At 45.4% G+C, this 18058-nt stretch overlaps 1 protein-coding gene and 1 pseudogene across 1 annotated transcript; both read right to left on the minus strand.

The window, feature by feature from the left end:
• Positions 1–2962: 2962 nt before the first annotated feature.
• On the minus strand, positions 2963–3747 carry LOC129401770 (olfactory receptor 7A10-like; annotated as a pseudogene).
• Positions 3748–16282: 12535 nt separating this feature from the next.
• On the minus strand, positions 16283–17212 carry LOC129401771 (olfactory receptor 7A10-like). Its single transcript, XM_055124624.1, has one exon. It carries the CDS (start codon positions 17210–17212, stop codon positions 16283–16285), a length of 930 nt encoding a protein of 309 aa, XP_054980599.1.
• Between the last annotated feature and the right edge of the window lie 846 nt (positions 17213–18058).

The following is an 18058-nucleotide window of genomic DNA, read 5'->3' on the forward strand; positions in this document are numbered from 1 at the left end:
GTGCACTGGTGGAGGGATGGAGAGTGAATTGTCTGACAGAGACCAATCATGAACCTCTTTGTACTATGTGTCTCACAGTGATTCAATAAAAACAGAAAAAAAGGCAAAGCTGTGTTTGTTGAGTCTGACGATGGAGAAGTGGCTTTGAAGAGGGCCTGCATGTGGCCAGCCACAAACACTGGGATAGAAAACGACCCTGATTCCTCCGAAAGTGTGGAGAGCCTCCACTGGACTGTGCTTCGTAAACAACACCTGTTTCTTGTTAATTGCACCATGCTTTGAAAACAACTCCTAATAAGGAAAAGGATGTCCTGCCACGCCCACAAGGTGTAACTAGCCTATCAGCTGCAGACACTTGGGCGTAAACAAGCAGCAAGAGGTATATAAGTGGGGAAGCTGCCTAGCTAGGCGATTCCCCCTCGTTCGTCCCTCTCTCCTCCTCCTTGTTTCTCCTCATTCCCGTTTTTCCCATTTCATGGAAAGTCCCTGAATAAATCGCAGCAAGAAGGATCTCCGAGTTGCGTGTTTCTTCGCTGGTCGAAGCGGTGCGCGACACGAAAGTACTTAAACCCGGGAAATTCTGGGTTTTGGTTTCTCAGCCATGCCTGACTGTGCTCAGGGATCACTTCTTGCAGTGCTTAAGGGACCATATGTGGTTGCGCAGATGGGACCTGATGCTTACAGAGCAAGTGCCCCCCACCCCATGACCTATAATTCCCTTCTCCCACCTGGGATGTTTTGGTATTAGTTTCATGAGAGTTTGTTCAAAGCTCTAACATCAGAAAATTCGATATTATGTTTTCAGAGTGACGGTGGTAGTGGTGGTTTGGGCCACCCCTGGAAGTGCTCAAGGCTTACTTCTGGCTTTGTGCTCAGGGGTCACTCATGAGAGGGGTCGAGGGAACATATGTGTGAGTGATTGATCTTGGGTGATCCCCGTGAAAGGCAAGTTCCTTAGCCGATGTAGTGCTCTCTCTTTTTTTTTGCTTTTTGGGTCACACCCAGCGATGCTCAGGGGTTACTCCTGGCTTTGCACTCAGGAATTACTCCTGGCAGTGCTTGGGGGACCATATGGGATGCCGGGGATTGAACTCGGGTCGGCCGCGTGCAAGGCGAATGCCCTACCCGCTGTGCTATCGCTCCGGCCCCGATGTAGTGCTCTCTTGCCTCAGAAAATTTATGTTCTAGATTGTCTGCTTTTGGGGGGGGGCTACTCGGTGATACTCAGGGTTTAGTCTTGGCTCTACGCTCATGTATCACTCCTGGAAGGGTTTAGGGAACCCTATGGGGTGCTGGGGATTGAACCCAGGCTGGCCACAGGCAAGACAAATACCCTCCCAGCAGTTCTATGTCTCTGCCCCCAGATAATGTGTGCTTGTTTTTTAAAAATTTGCTTCTTGGTCCACACCTGGTGATGCTTAGGGCTTACTCTTGGCTCTGCACTCAGGAATTACTCCTGGCATTGCTTGGGGAGCCCTATGAGATGCTAAGGATTGAACCCGAGTCAGCCTCATGCAAGGCCAATGCCTTCCCCGCTGTACTATTGCTCTAGCCAATATATATGTTTTTAAAATATCAAATTATGAGAAAATACATCCGGAAGTCTGGTGAGTGTAACAAATAAATATTTATTCACAAATAGTTATGTAAAGGGTCTATGGTTAAACCTCTCCAGACTTTCACTTCCCTTTGTAATTATAAGGAAGACTCTAGATCAAGAAGACAAAAAACATGAGGAAATGCGGCCTGTTTATTATGACTTGTTTGAGGACAGAAGCCATCACTACACACAGCATCAGAGATGAGACTTATAGAGACTCAGCTCTATGAAAGACCCGAGAGACGATGAGTTGGAGGCTGGTCTCTCATTCTGGGCAACTCAGAGAAGGGAACACCAAGTAAAAGGTGGTTGGAGGTCATGTGACGGAAAGATGATGCGGGCCCAATATAGACTAGAGACTGAACACAATGGTCACTCAACACCTTTATTGCAAACCACAACACCTAATCAGAAAGAGAGAACAAAAGGGAATACCCTGCCATAGTGGCAGTGTGGGGTGGGGGGAGGGGGGAGGGATGTTGGGTTTACTGGTGGTGGAGAATGGGCACTGGTGAAGGGATGGGTTATCAAACTTTGTAAGGGAGAAACATGAGCACAAAAATGTATAAATCTATAACTGTACCCTCACGTTGACTCACTAATTAAAAATAAACTATTAAATTAAAAAAAAAGAAAGAAAGACCTGAGAGAGACCTGCAGAGTCCAGAAACCCCCTCCAGATCGTACGTGTAGTAATCAAAGCATTAGATGAAATCCTGGGTTTATCTTGTGCTTCGGATCCGGCAGAAGAGAACTGGACCTGATGGTCCAAGGAAACCAAGGCGGGGATTAAGAGGATAAGCCCTTAGAGCTTTTGCACGTAGCTATGGACTCAGCTTTCATAATTTCTGTATTATTTCAGAAAATTATATTTAATAATCTTTAGGATTTATTCTAAAGGAAAGTATTGTTATGCACATACATATTTGTGTAGGAAAACTGGGCAGAACATAACCAAATAACTGTTCAGTTCAAAAACTAGCCAGGAGAAAACGGTTAGATGCTAGAAAGAGCCGAAGGCTTAAGAGGAACAACATACACTGGAAAATTGGAAGCCAAGAAAATAAAATTCCAGGTCTGGAGAGATCCTACAGTGGGTAGGACACTAGCCTTACACGTGGCCCATCATGGTTTACTCCCTGGAATCCCATATGCTTGGTGAGCACCAGCAGGAGGGGATTCCTGGGTTCAGAGCTGGGAGCGAGCCTGGAGTATCGTCAGCTGATAACCAAAAAGAGCAAGTAAAAAAAAAGAGAGAAGGAAACTCCAGTCAATCAAGCGAAGAGCTAGTCATGTGTCAGTGTCTGAGCAAAGAGTCCTGAGATTTTAGTCAAGCTAAGAGCTGAGGTCCCAGGAAAGTCTTCAGTGAAGGACAATTGGCCTTTTTTGCAATTCATGCACAAAAAACGTTTTCAGGGCACTTTTGATGTCGTTGTTCCGGAGGCTGTAGGTGAAGGGTTTCAGCATGGGGGTAACCACTGTGTACAGCACCGAGGCCATGGTACTTGGATATGCACTTTCACTCACCACGAAGTTCAGGGCCACATCCAAGCTTGTGACAGAACAAGGAGACCACAAAGAGGTGGGAAGCGCAGGTGGAAGAGACCTTGTACCTGCCCTGAGCAGACGCCATGCCACAGATGGAGGAACTGATCTTGTAGTAAGAGTAAATAATACCGAGTAGAGGACCCCCGCCCAGGAGGAGAATAGCACAGTAAATGACCAGGCGATTCAGGAAAGTGTCAAAACAATCAAGTTTTCTCAGCTGGGTGAGTTCACAGAAAAAGTGAGGGATCTCCACCTCAGGGCAAAAAGACAGATGCAAAGACACTGAGATTTCCATGGAAGAATTCGAGAGACCCAGCACCCAGCACCCAGCACCCAAGGACCAGCAGCCCACAGAGGCAGGGGTTCATGATGACCGTGTAGTGCAGGGGGTGGCAGATGGCCACAAAGCTGTCATAGGCCATGACAGTCAAGAGGAAGTCGTTGAGACTTATGAAGAGGATGTAAAAGAATATCTGGGTGATGCAGCCTTCATAGCTGATGGTTTTCGTTTGTGTCTGGATGTTCACCAGCATCTTGGGAATGGTGGTGGAGGTGAAGCAGATGTCCACCAGGGACAGGTTGCAGAGGAAGAATTACATGGGTCGCCGGCCCCGCGCGAGATCGACCCCGGAGGCAACTGAACCACTTTGGACACGAGCGGCGCCCCCAAAATGCCTCCAAACTGCGTGCTCGGAGCTTCTGGCCCAGGCGCTGCCGGCAGGGTATGGTCTTTTCTCTCTCAACTCTTTCTTTTTGAACGCAGCAAGGCAATAGCCGGTTTTTAGACTATACAGGAAGCTCGGGATAGCCGATGGGCGGGACTTCCGGATCCGCCCTGTGCCGGCCGACATTTAAGCGCAGAGCCATGTGGGGATGCTCCTTTCCAGCCCCGCGCGAGATCGACCCCGGAGGCAACTGAACCACTTTGGACACGAGCGGCGCCCCCAAAATGCCTCCAAACTGTGTGCTCAGAGCTTCTGGCCCAGGCGCTGCCAGCGAGTGATGCAATTACCAAAAGAATTTTCCCTGGACTTCATATAGAAATCCAAAACCTATCGCTGCCGCGCGACCTAATATCTCTTGATTGTCAGCAACGTGTAAATGTTCCTTTTTGGCAGGGCTTACCGTGGGGGGAAACTCCAAACAATAGTACTAAGTTTTTTGTTGAAGGGTAAAAGATTGTAGCGATAGAATTTTTTTTTTTTGGGGGGGGGTCACACCCGGCAATGCACAGGGGTTACTCCTGGCTCTTCACTCAGGAATTACCCCTGGCGGTGCTCAGGGGACCATATGGGATGCTGGGATTTGAACCCAGGTCGGCCGCGTGCAAGGCAAACGCCCTACCCGCTGTGCTATCGCTCCAGCCCCTGTAGCGATAGAATTTTAGGCAGAATTTTCCCTGGACTTTATATAGAAACCCAAAACCGCGCGGCCGCGGCAGCCTAATATCATCTAATCATCAGCAATATGAAATGGTTCCTTTTTAATGGGTTGGACTTTGGGGGGACCATAATAGGGTTAAAGTTTGTAGCGACGTGTAATTTCTGGCTGTACTTTCCCTGGACTTTATACAGAAATTCAAAGCCGCGAGGCCGCTGCCATGGCCGCGCAACCTATTGTCATTTAATCATCACCAATATGAAATGGTTCCCTTTTAATGGGTCGGACTTTGGTGGGAAATCCTAACAAGAATAGTAAGTCTTTTGCTGAAATATTGAAGGCTACCAAAGTGGTAGCCATCTCTATAGACTGAACTAAGCCATATCCCCACGCCGGCTAAGAAGAAATATCCTTCTTTCTCGGGAAGAAAAGCGGCGTGGCGTTAACCATAGTATGTTGTCCATTAAGCTGACACGGACCTGGTGGTGTGGGAATGGGGTACAAGGGAATAAATTATTATGTACTTGGAACAGCGGGACGCTGGTGGAATCTCGAGCCGGGGCCGATACCAGCGTATTACTTTTGGTTCCAGAAACTGCTTGCAGACATTCTACCAGACTATCAACTAAGCCAGAGCCCCACGCCGGCTGATGACGAGAAATAACCATCTTTTTTGGTTTGTTTTCCCTTTGTCAGGCAGCGTGGTGATTACTAAACAGGCGTGATCTCGGTGGCGCGGGACGAGGGGGGAAAAATAGAAAAGTTATGTTACAAACAGCGGGACTTAATATCTCTACATTCTCAGCAATGGAGAGCCATCAAATGCTTCCTTGACAGTGGGACTGTCTTTTCTTTTTTTGGGGGAAACCCTAGCAACAATAGTGAGTTATGTGTTGAAACATGGACTGTAACCAAGATAAAGCATAAACGAAGTGAAACTTATCACTTACAAGGGCGGGGACTGGGGGGGCGGGAGGGGGAGGGAGGTATAATGGGGTGGTTGGTGATGGAATATGGGCACGGGTGAAGGGAAGGGTATTTGAGTACTGTATAACTGACATAATCCTGAGAACTATGTAACCCTCCACATGGTGATTCAATAAAATTTAAATTAAAAAAAAAGAATTACATGGGTCGTGGCTTTCTTATATACAAATATTGAAAGAGAAGAAAGAGACATTAAAAAAAACAATTCCATTCACAACAGTACTTCAGAAAATCAAGTACCTTGGAATCAGCTTAACCAAAGAGGTGAAGGACCTATACAAGGAAAATTACAAAACACTACTTCAAGAAATAAAGGAGGACACTAGGAAGTGGAGAAACTTCCCCTGCTCATGGATAGGGAGAATTAACATTATCAAAATGGCATTACTGCCCAAAGCACTATACAAATTTTTTTAAAATAAATTATTTATTTTTAATTAGTGAATCAACGTGAGGGTACAGTTACAGATTTATACATTTTTGTGCTCACGTTTCCCCCATACAAAGTTCAAGAACCCATCCCTTCACCAGTGCCCATTCTCTACCACCAGTAAACCCAGCATCTCTCCCGCCCTCCCCAGTCCCGTCTCCCCCCACCCCACACTGCCACTATGGCAGGGTATTCCCTTTTGATCTCTCTCTCTGATTAGGTGTTGTGGTTTGCAAGAAAGGTGTTGAGCGGCCATTGTGTTCAGTCTCTAGTCTACATTCGGCGCGTGTCACCCCTCCCCTGCATGACCTCCGACCACATTTTACTTGGTGTTCCCTTCTCTGAGTTGCCCAGAAACTCATGACATTTTCCAAAGAAATAGACAAAACACTCCTGAAATTTATATGGAACTATAAACCCCCACGAATAGGTAAAGCAATCCTTGGAAAAAAGAAGATGGGTGGCGTCACCTTCCCCAATTTCAAACTCTACTACAAAGCAGTAGTCATTAAAACAGCATGGTATTGGGATAGAAACAGACCTGCAGACCAATGAGCAGAGTTGAATATCCTGTCACAGACCCCAAATATATGGCCACTTGATCTTTGACAAAGGAGCAAGAAATGCAAAGTGGAACAAGGAAAGCCTCTTCAACAAGTGGTGCTGGGAAAATTGGATAGCTACCTGCAAAAAAATGAACTCTAACCTCTGTCTAATGCCAGGCACAAAAGTCAGATCAAAGTGGATCAAAGACCTCAACATCAGAAATGAATCTATAAGGTTCATAGAAGAAAATGTAGGCAGAAATCTCCATGACATTGAAGCTAAAAGCATCTTTAAGGACGAAACAGCACTGACCATGCAATTGGAAGCCAACATAAACAAATGGGACTACATCAAACTAAGAAGCTTCTGCACTTCAAAAGAAACAGTGACAAAAATACAGAATGCCACAGAATGGTAAAGAATATTTACCCAATACATATCTGATAAGGGATTAATATCCAGGATATACAAGATACTTATAGAACTGTATAAGAAAAAAACTCCAACCCCATCAAAAAATGGGGAGAAGAGGGGCCAGAGCGATAGCATAGCGGGTAGGGCGTTTGCCTTGCACGTGGCCAACCTGGGTTCGATCCCCGGCATCCCATATGGTCCCCCAAGCACCACCAGGAGTAATTCCTGAGTGCAAAGCCAGGAATAACCCCTGAGCATCGTTGGGTGTGACCCAAAAAGCAAAAAAAAATGGGGAGAAGAAATGAACAGAAGTTTCCTCAAAAAAGAAATATAAATGGCCAAAAGGCACATGAAAAAATGCTCCACATCACTAGTCATCAGGGAGATGCAAATCAAAACAACAATGAGATATCATCTCACACCACAGAGACTGGCACACATTCAAAAGAACAAAAGCAACCAATGCTGGCGTGGATGTGGGGAAAAAGGGATGCTCCTTCACTGTTGGTGGGAATGCCGACTGGTCCAGCCTTTCTGGAAAACAATATGGACAGTCCTTCAAAAACTAGAAATTGAGCTTCCATATGACCACGTAGTTGAAGGGATTCAGCATGGGGGTGACCACCGTGTACAGCACTGAGGGCACAGAACTTGGATATGGTCTTTCACTCGGAGCTCAGGTACACACCCATACTTGTGACATAGAACAAAGAGACTAGGGAGAGGTGGGAGGCACAGGTACAAAAGGCTTTTTACCTGCCCTGAGCAGATGCCATGCAGTGAATGGAGGAAATGATCTTGGAGTAAGAGTAAATAATATCGAGTAGAGGACCCCAGCCCAGCAGGACAGCTACACAGTACACGACCAAGTTATTCAGGAACTTGTCGGCCACCTCAGGCTGAAAGACAGATGCAAGGACACTGAGACTTCCATGGAAGAAATCAAGAGACCCAGCACCCAGCACACCAAGACCAGCATCCACAGAGGCGGGGGTTCGTGATGACCATGTAGTGCAGGGGGTGGCAGATGGCCACGAAGTGGTTATAGTTCATGACAGTCAAGTGTAAGTCATACATTTTACCGAAGAGGATGAAAAAGAATATCTGAGTGATGCAACCTTCGTAGCTGATGGCTTTCCTTTGCAGCATGATGTTCTGTTTCATTTGGGGAATGGTGGTGTAGGTGAAGCAGAAATCCACCAGGGACAGGTTGCAGAGGAAGAAGTACATGGCCTTGTGGAGGCGAGGGTCTGATTGGCAGCAAGGATGATGAGCAGGTTCCCCAAAACCGTGGTGACCTACATGGACAGGAAGATCACATAGAGGAGGGGCTGAACTCCTGGGAAAGTCCCAAGAGATGAAACTCTGAAATCTGGGTGCTGTTTTCCGATGCCAGGGACTGGGTATAAGTCCAGGAAAGGGGAACAGGCATGACACGCATGTGATCTGCCTTACTCACAGATCTGAAAAACTACAAGGCATGTTTTGAAGTCCAGAAATACTATTGCATCTTGAAGACTTTTTAAGAAGTATTCACTCATGTCCCTTCTTGAAATTTCCCAGGTCACATCTCTGATGAATTTACATCTCAATCAATTATTATCTATAGAGAATTTGCTTTTAAAAATTCAACTGAGCACGTGCCTTACAAAGTATTCACCTAGGAAATGAAGTGGAGAACCTGAAGTACCAATATTTCTACAATGCCCATGCTTAGAAACTTGCCACAAATGGTTATGCGGGAGCGCAGCTGGGATAGAGAAGAAACCTCTATGAGAATGATAGTTGGACTTGATGACTCTGGACAAGAACTGAGTGCTGAAAGGAGGTAAAGGGATAAACATGACAATCACTCCGGGTGGGGGGAAGGCAGGAGGGGGGTAAATTGCTTTCCATAGAGACAGACTGAGGTAGTTGGGGGCAGGGCAGGGGGAAAACTGGGGACTTTGGTGCTGGGAGTCTTACACTGTTAAAGGGACAGCTGATGGAACATTTTATCGCTGAAACCCCCAAATGAACAACTTTGTATATGTTATATGTATATGTATAACATCTGTGTATCTCACAGTGATTCAATAAAAATTAAAAAATAACATTCTGTAGGCCGTTTTTGTACTTTGGTCACTATTTCTTTTGAGGTGCAGAAGCTTCTTAGTTTAAGATAGTCCCATTTATCTCTGTTTTTACTTGCTTGGCCAGTGGCGTGTCAGCTTTGGAGATACCGTTGCCTTCAATGTCGTGGAGGGTTTTGTCAAAATTGTCTTCAATGTACCTTATGAATTGTGGTCCCATGTTGAGGTCTTTAATCCATTTTGATTTGACTTTTGTACATGGTGATAGAGGGAGATCTGAGCCCATTTTTTTTTGCATGTGGCTGTCCAGTTTTGCCAGCACCATTTGTTAAAGAAGCTTTCCTTGCTCCACTTCACATTTCTTGCTCCCTTATCAAAGATTAGATGTTCAAACAATTGCGGTGGTGTGTAGAAATATTTCACCCTGTTCCATTGGTCTGCAGCTCTGCCTTTGTTTTAGTACATTGCTGTTTTAATTGTTACCACTTTGTAGTAGAGTTTGCGGTTGGGGAGGGTGATGCCTCCCATCGTCTTTTTCCCAAGAATTTCTTTAGCTATTCGTGGGCCTTTGTTGTTCCATATGAATATCAGAATTGCTTGATCAATTTCTTTGAAGAATTTCATGAGTATCCTTATAGGGATCGCATTGAATCTGCATAGTGCTTTAGGGAGTATTGCCATTTTGAAAATGTTAAGTCTTCCGATCCATGAGCAGGGAATATGCTTCCATTTCCTTGTGTCTTCTTTTATTTCATGGGGTAAGGATATCTACCCAATACCCATCTGATAAGGGGTTGATATCAAGGATATACAAGACACTGGTTGAAATTCAGAAGACAAAAACTGCCAACCCGATCAAAATATGCGGTAATGAAATGAACAGATTTCCCAAAGAAGAAATCCGAATGGCTGAGAGGCACATGAGAAAATGCTCGACATCACTAATCATTAGGGAGATGCAGATCAAAACAACAATGAGATATCATCTCACACCACAGAGACTGGCCCACATCCAAAAAAACAAAAACAGCTGGTGTTGGCGTGGATGCGGGGAGAAAGGGACTCTCCTTCACTGCTGGGAGGAATGCCGACTGGTTCAGCTCTTTTGGAAAACAATATGGACGATTCTCACAAAACTAGAAATTGAGCTTCCATTTGACCAAGCAATTCCATTCCTGGGAATATACACCAGAGAGGCAAAAAGGTGTAGTAGAAATGAAATCTGCATTTCTTTTCTTTTTTAATTTTTAAAATTTTATTGAATCGCCATGAGATAGTTACAAGCTTTCATGTTTGGGTTACAATCTCACAATGATCAAACACCCATCCCTCCTCCTGTGAACATTCCCCACCACCAATATCCCCGGTATACCCCCCCTTTCCAACCCTCCCCCTGCCTCCATGGCAGTTAATATTCCTCATGCTCTCTCTCTACTTTTGGGCATTATAGCTTGCAACACAGACACTGAGATGTCCTCATGTTTGGTCCATTATCTACTTTCAGCATGCATCTCTCATCCCAACTGGTTTTTCCAGCCATCATTTTCATAGTGATCCCTTCTCTATTCCATCTGCCTTCTCCCCGCTGCTCATGAAGCAGTCTTCCAGCTATGGGGCAATCCCCCTGGCCATCGTATCTACTGTCCTTGGGTGTCAGCCTCATGTGATGCTACCCTACACTCCACAAATGACTGCAGTCCCTCTATGTCTGTCCCTCTCTTACTGACTCATTTCATTTATCATGATACTCTCTATGCTTATCCATTTATAAGCAAATTTCATGACTTTATCTCTCCTAACACCTGCATAGTGTTCCAATGTGTAGATGTACCAAAGTTTCTTTAACCAGTCATCTGTTTTAGGGCACTTGGGTTGTTTCCATATTTTGGCTATTGTGAACAACATCTCCATTTCTATGTTCATTGCAGCACAATTTACAATAGCCAAAATCTGGAAAAAACCAGAGTGCCCCAAACAGATGACTGGTTAAAGAAACTTTGGTACATCTACACAATGAAATACTATACAGCTGTTAGAAAAGATGAAGTCATGAAATGTGCCTATAAGTGGACCAACATGGAGAGTGTCATGTTGAGTGAAATGAGTCAGAAAGAAAGAGACAGAGATAGGAAGATCGCACTCATATGTGGAATATGAAGTAGCAGAATGAAACACTAACACCCAAGAGTAGTAGAGATTAGAACCAGAAGGTCTGCACCACAGATTGGAAACTGGCCTCACATGCTGGGGGAAAAGGCAGCAGAGATAGAGAAGGGAGCACCTAGTAGAGAATATTGGGAGGACCCACTTGGGTTGAAAGCCACATACAAAAAGTGGACTATAGACCGAACATGATGGCCACTCAATACCTCTATTGCAAACTACAACATCCAACATGAGAGAGAACAAATGGAAATGTCCCGCCATAGAGGCAGGTTGGGGAGGGAGGTGGGGGTTGGGGTGGGGGTGGTGGGAGGGATACTGGGAAAATTGGTGGAGGAGAATGGGCACTGGTGGAGGGATATAAATCAAATAAAAACATGAAAGGTCATAAGTTTGTAACTGTACCCCACAGTGATTTACTAATAAAAATTTAAAAATAACTAACAACCCCCACCAACCCACCAAATTTCTACAATTCAGTGACAGGGAAAGATACCTCAACAAATTCTATTTTTCTGAAATGATTCAGCTGGGGACAGGTGTTATGAAGGAAAAGAAAATAGTGAAAAAGTAGACTGGGGGTGCTGGAGTGATAGCACAGTAGTTAGTGTGTTTGCCTTGCACGTGGCTGACCCAGGTTCAATTCCCAGCATCCCATATGGTCCCCTGAGTACTGCCAGGAGTAATTTCTGAGTGCAGAGCCAGGAGTAACCTTTGTGTATTGCACAGTGTGAACCAAAAGGAAAAGAAATGAGACACTGGTATTATTTTCATGGTGGCCAGGGAAGTCCACTGACATGCGGGCATTGGACAGAGTGCCTGGTGGAGGCTGGAGAGAACATGTTTGTGTGAGCCAAATGTCCTGAGGCCAGAGTAGGCTTGAGAGGGCCGCGAGGACTTGGGTGTTTCAGTTGCTGAAGTGAAAGAATGTGAATCATGTTGCTATGCGAAGGTGAATGATGACTAGGGTAGGAACCTACCTTGAGTTCTTGAGTCCTCTCTCTTCCTGCAGAGAGCCCAGTGTGAGAAGCTTTCTTAGCTGCAGGATGAGTCTTTTGGTCCTCTTGAGTGAGTCTCAGGGTCCCCCAGAGTCAAGCACATTCCCCTCAATCTCTTGAATTGATGAAGTTCTGGCCCCTGTGTGTGTGATTCTCCTCAGAAAATGTAAGAATTTTTCTCCGTCCTCTCATTACACCAGTGGGTAGAGTACTGCCCATGTCTCCCCCTTGGGTCCCAAGCATCGAGGCACTGAATTTCCCCTTGCAAACTTTCCTGGACAGAAAGAAATTCTTTCTCGTGATCATTGTTCCCAAGATGTCAATTGATAGTCAGGGAAGCCCAGATTTCTTCCTCTTGCTCCACAGATTACCTCCTCACCACGTCCCTAAATCTCCAGGCCTCCTGTCTTCACTGAGTGGGAGTGTTCTGCAAGAGTGACACTTAGGATCATATCACAGTTAGATTATGGTACTTTCAAGTACTTGATGCTTCCAAGTACTAGCGTGGTCGTGGGAACAAGGCTCTAGCATGACTATTGAAAATTTTTGTGTCCCGGGGCTGGAGAAATAGCACAGAGGGTAGGGCGTTTACCTTGCATGCGGCCGACCTGGGTTCGATTCCCAGCATCCCATATGGTCCTCTGAGCACTGCCGGGGGGCAATTCCTGAGTGCAAAGCAGAAGTAACCCCTGTGCATTGCTGGGTGTGACCCAGAAGGCAAAAAATTTTTTTGTGTTCCTATACACGTAGGGTGACACAAATTTTCTTCCTGATATGAAAAATGGGGACATCATAGTCATTTCCTGACACCACTGACAAAACAATGAGGACTTTCATCTGTTTAATGCAAATTAGAAGCTTTTTTCATAGGCCAGAGATAACATAGCAAACAGGATACTTGTGTTGTTTACAGCAGACACAGGTTCAGTTCCCAGCATCTCAGGGGGTCCCCCAAGCCCTACTAGGAGTGATCCCTTAGCTCAGAGTCAGAAGTAAGCCCTAAGTGTGACCATAACTCTCTCCCCACAAAAGATTGTATAATATATACACTAAAGCAATGCTCTCTCTCTGGACCTTACCAGGTAATCCTTTTTTTATTGAATCACTGTGGGCTACAGTTATAAAGCTTTCATGTTTGAGTTTCAGTCGTACAATGATCAAATACCCATCCCTCCACCAGTGCATATTATCCACCAACAAAGTCCCCAGTATCTGTCCCCATCCCAACCCTTCCCTGCTTGTGTGGTAGACAATTCCCACTATACTTTCTACTTTGATTACATTCAATATTTTGACACCAGTACCATCATTATTATTTGGAAATTTCCCATCACCACTCAAACCTGCTGAAAAGGCAAAGCTAGACAATTTGCTTTGTATTGCTTGTTATGTATAACATTTAGTGTCATGTGGCCACAGGAGCGTTCTCCTGGAATTCTAAAACTTTAATCATTAGGGTCTGGAGAGATCTCTACAGTGAGCTGCTCGGTTCCGAGATTCTTTGTGTGTCTCTGGATCATGGCCATTTAGGAGCTTAATATGTACCCAGGGGCAGCTTGTGGGTGTCATCTCAGAGTTCCATCGGGGTAAGGGAAGGAAAAGGACTGAACCAGGCAATCCTTAAGGCTTATTCCTGCCTGTGAATCAGGCTTCATTCCTGATGGGCTCATGGGATCACCTGGGATTCTGGGGATTGAATCTGCATCAGCTGCACGCTGCTGATGCTGATCTGTCCAGCCTCTAAAGAGATGCACTGTGTATAGAAATGAGGGTCAGGAGGACTGGTCCATGGAAAGAAGCTTATCACAAGTGGGAGCAAGCAGTGCAGCTAGGAGAAAAAAGGAACCACTATGACAAGGAGAGTTGGAAATAATCACGGTGGACAAAACAGGGCGTTGAGAGGAGGTAAAGGGATATTCATATTACCCTTCACAACAGTATTGCATATAGTCCCCAAAAGTAAAAAAAAGGGAGCGAGAAAGCGAGAGGGAAAGAAAGACAGAGGGAGAGAGAGAGGGAGAGGGTGAGAGAGAGGGACAAGGAGGGAGAGAGAGGGAGAGAGAGGGAGAGGAAGAGAGAGAGGTACAGGGAGGGAGAGAGAGGGAGAGACAGAGGGAGAGGAAGAGAGAAGGACAGGGAGGGAAAGAGATGGAGAGGGAGAGGAAGAGAGGGAAGGAGAGGGAGACAGATGGAGGAAGAGGGAGAGAGAAAGGAGGAGAGTGGGAGACAGAGAGAGAGGGAGAGAAAGGGGGAGAGAGGGAGAGAAGTCTCAGTCATAGAGGCAGACTGGGAGTGGGTGGCAGAAAGGAAACTGGGAACATAGTTGTTGGAAAATATGCACTGGTGAACGGATGGAAGTTGGAACATAGTAGTCTAAAACCCAACCATGAACAACGTTGTTATTGTGTATCCTATATTGATTCAATGACAAAATTTGAAAAATGAAATGCACTATAGCATGATTTGATGTTAGAAACACATAGAGACATACACTTCATACCATGGTTTTGTATGATTCCTTCAATTCATTGGATTATGTCTCCGAACTATGTGCTTGATATATGTATTGTGTATGCGTGCCAACAAATGAGTGAGAAGGAAATAATCTTGAGAGTGTTTATATATGGGGATCACATGAGCCCCTGGGGGCTGCCAGATATTCGAAGTTGCCACAACGGAGAAATTTTACACATGGGGGAGGGAGAAAGTAGCGTGAGGCAAGGGGGGTAATGATGAAATGAGGACACATAGGGGAACAGTGTCGGGAAGGGCTGTGGTGGGTTGAGGAACACTCATCTAATAACCTGACACTGTGAAAATAAAGTGTCTGTTTGCAAACCATAATGGTCAATAGGAGAACTAGAGTGAGTGAGCAAGAGTGAGAATGAGAGTGAGAGCAAGAGTGAGAGTGAGAGCGAGAGTGAGAGCGAGGGGGGAGTGAGAGTGAGAGCAAGAGCTTGAGAGAAGAGAGGGAGAGAGAGCAAGAGCTTGAGAGAAGATAGGAAGAGTGGGGGTGGAAGAGCCGAGGCCATTGGTTAGTGGGAGGGAAACTGGGGACACTGGTGGTGGGAAATATACACTGGTGAAAGGACTGGTGTTGGAACATTAGATAACTGAAACTCAACACTGAACAACTTTTTAACTGTGTATTTCACAGTGATTCAATTAAAAATAAATTAAAAAGAAAAAGAGAAACTCATCTAGGAAACAAGTTTCCACCTGGTGGTCATCGAAAGGACACACAACACCTGCTTATAGACTACACATGCACACATGTGTCAATTTAGAGCGATTCACGTGGAGGGCTTTCTCTGTGTAAAGAAGACAAAATACACGAGGGATTGTGGCAAATTTATTAACTCTATGAAGAGAGAAGAAACCATCACTACACACAGCATCACAGATGAGCCTGATAGAGACTCAGCTCTGAGGTAGATCCTTGAGAGATCAGCAGAGCCCAGTAACCCCACTCCACATCATGTGTGTAGTAATCAAAGCTTTAGATGAAATCATTATCTTCTCGATATGCTTGGTCTATGGCTGGACAGAACTGGTCCCGAGGGTCCAAGTGAAAAGAACTTCTATACTATGATGATGACTGCTTATTAGACTTACACTTATATTTGAGATCAGCTTTCATAACTGTGTTATTTTCATGTGTCTTAATATCTAAATGAGATATTACTACCTTATTTCCTTTTACTTCAGACAGTGATATATCAAAATCCACAGGGTTACTTTCTAGGAAAAAGAAGTGTTAGAAAGAGCATGCATATTTGTGTAGAAAATCTAGTGCAATCAGTTCAGACAACTGTTTGGGTAGAGTTCAAGAACAACAAGATGGGGCTGGACAGTGGGTAGGGAGCCTGCCTTACAACAGTTTGATTCTCTGCACCCCAAAGGTTCCCCTGAGCCTGCCAGAACAAAGCCTTGAGCATCACCATGTGTGGTACCCAACACCTCAAAAGCCATCAAAGAGAACTGATATTAGAAAGAGCCTAAAGCTTCATCTGAGCGGCATACATAAAACAATTTGAAGGTAAGAAACTTGTAGTTCCAGGCAATCAACTGAAATGTCTCCAATGTCTGAACAAACAATCCCAAGTGCTTAGTTACGCTCAGAGCTTTGATCCCAGGAAAGTCTTCAGTGAAGAACAATTGACCTTTTGCGATTCCCTGCACAAAACAACGTTTTCAGGGCCCTCTTGATGTCCTTGTTTCGGAGGCTGTAGATGAAGGGGTTCAGCATGGGGGTGACCAGGGTGTACAGCACCGAGGCCACAGCACTTGGAAATGCCCTTTCACTCACTGCGGAGCTCAGGTACAGCCCCATACTTGTGCCATAGAACAAGGAGACCACGAAGAGGTGGGAGGCACAGGTGGAAAAGGCCTTGTACCTGCCCTGAGCAGACGTCACACCACGTATGGAGGAAATTATTTTGGAGTAAGAGTAAATAATACCGAGTAGAGGACCCCCGCCCAGGAGGATAATAGCACAGTAAATGACCAGGTGATTCAGGAAAGTGTCAGAACAAGCAAGTTTTATCAGCTGGTCTAGTTCACAGAAAAAGTGAGGGACCTCCACCTTGGTGCAGAAGGACAGATGCAAGGACACTGAGACTTCCATGGAAGAATTCAAGAGACCCAGCACCCAGCACCCCAGGAGCAGAAGCCCACAGAGGCGGGAGTTCATGATGACCGTGTAGTGCAGGGGGTGGCAGATGGCCACGAAGCGGTCATAGGCCATGACGGTCAAGAGGAAGTCGTCCAGGCTACCAAAGAGGATGAAAAAGAATATCTGGGTGATGCAGCCTTCGTAGCTGATGGCATTTCTTTGCAGCAGGATGTTCTGCAGCATTTTGGGGACGATCGTGGAGGTGAAGCAGATATCTACCAGGGACAGGTTGCAGAGGAAGAAGTACATGGGCGTGTGGAGTCGGGGGTCTGAGCTGGCAGCCAGGATGATGAGCAGGTTTCCCAAGACTGTGGTCAAGTACATGGACAGGAAGATCACATAGATGAGGGGCTGGACTTCTGGATCCTGGGAGAGTCCGTGGAGAAGAAACTCTGACATGTGGGTATTGTTTTCTGCTGCCAGAGTCTGGGTATAACTCCAGGAAAGGGGGACACGCATGACTCAATATCACCTCGCCTGCCTGACTCACAGACCTGAAAAACTACAATGCATGTTTTGAAGTCAAGAAATACTATTGGATCTTGAAGACTTTTTAAGAACCATTCACTCATGCCCTTCTTGAAATGTCCCAGGTCACCTCGCAGATGATTTTGCTTCCCAACGTAATTCTTGTCTATAGAGAGTTTGTTTTTTAAAATTCAAGTGAACACGTGCCACATTGAAGTTTGCACCTAGGAAATGAAGAGAAGAACCTGGAGTATAAATATTTTTACAATGACCCATGCCTCAAAACTTGCCACAAATGGTTATGCGGGAGGGCAGCTGGGATAGAGAAGAAACCGCTATGACAAAGACAGTTGGAATTGATGACTCTGGACAAGAACTGAGTGCTGAAAGGAGGTAAAGGGACAAACATGATAACCTTTCCGGTAAGGGAGGAGGGAGGCACTGCTTTCCATAGAGGCTGACTAGGGTAGTGGGGGGCAGGGCAGGAGGGAAACTGGGGACATTGGTGCTGGAGTCATACACTGGTGAAGGGACAGGTGATGGAATATTTTATCACTGAAACCCCTCTGTATATGTATATGTTACATGTATGTGCATAGCAACTGTGGACTTCATAGTGATTCAATAAAATTAAAAAACAACCAACAACCCCTACCCACCCACCCACCCACTAAAGTTTCTACAATTCAGTGAAAGGGATAGCTACCTCAGCAAATTTTATTCTTATGAAATGATTCAGCTGGGAACAGGTGTTATGAAGGAAAAGAAAATAGAGAA

This window comes from Sorex araneus, chromosome 2 (assembly GCF_027595985.1).
Source record: "Sorex araneus isolate mSorAra2 chromosome 2, mSorAra2.pri, whole genome shotgun sequence".
NCBI lineage: Eukaryota > Metazoa > Chordata > Mammalia > Eulipotyphla > Soricidae > Sorex > Sorex araneus.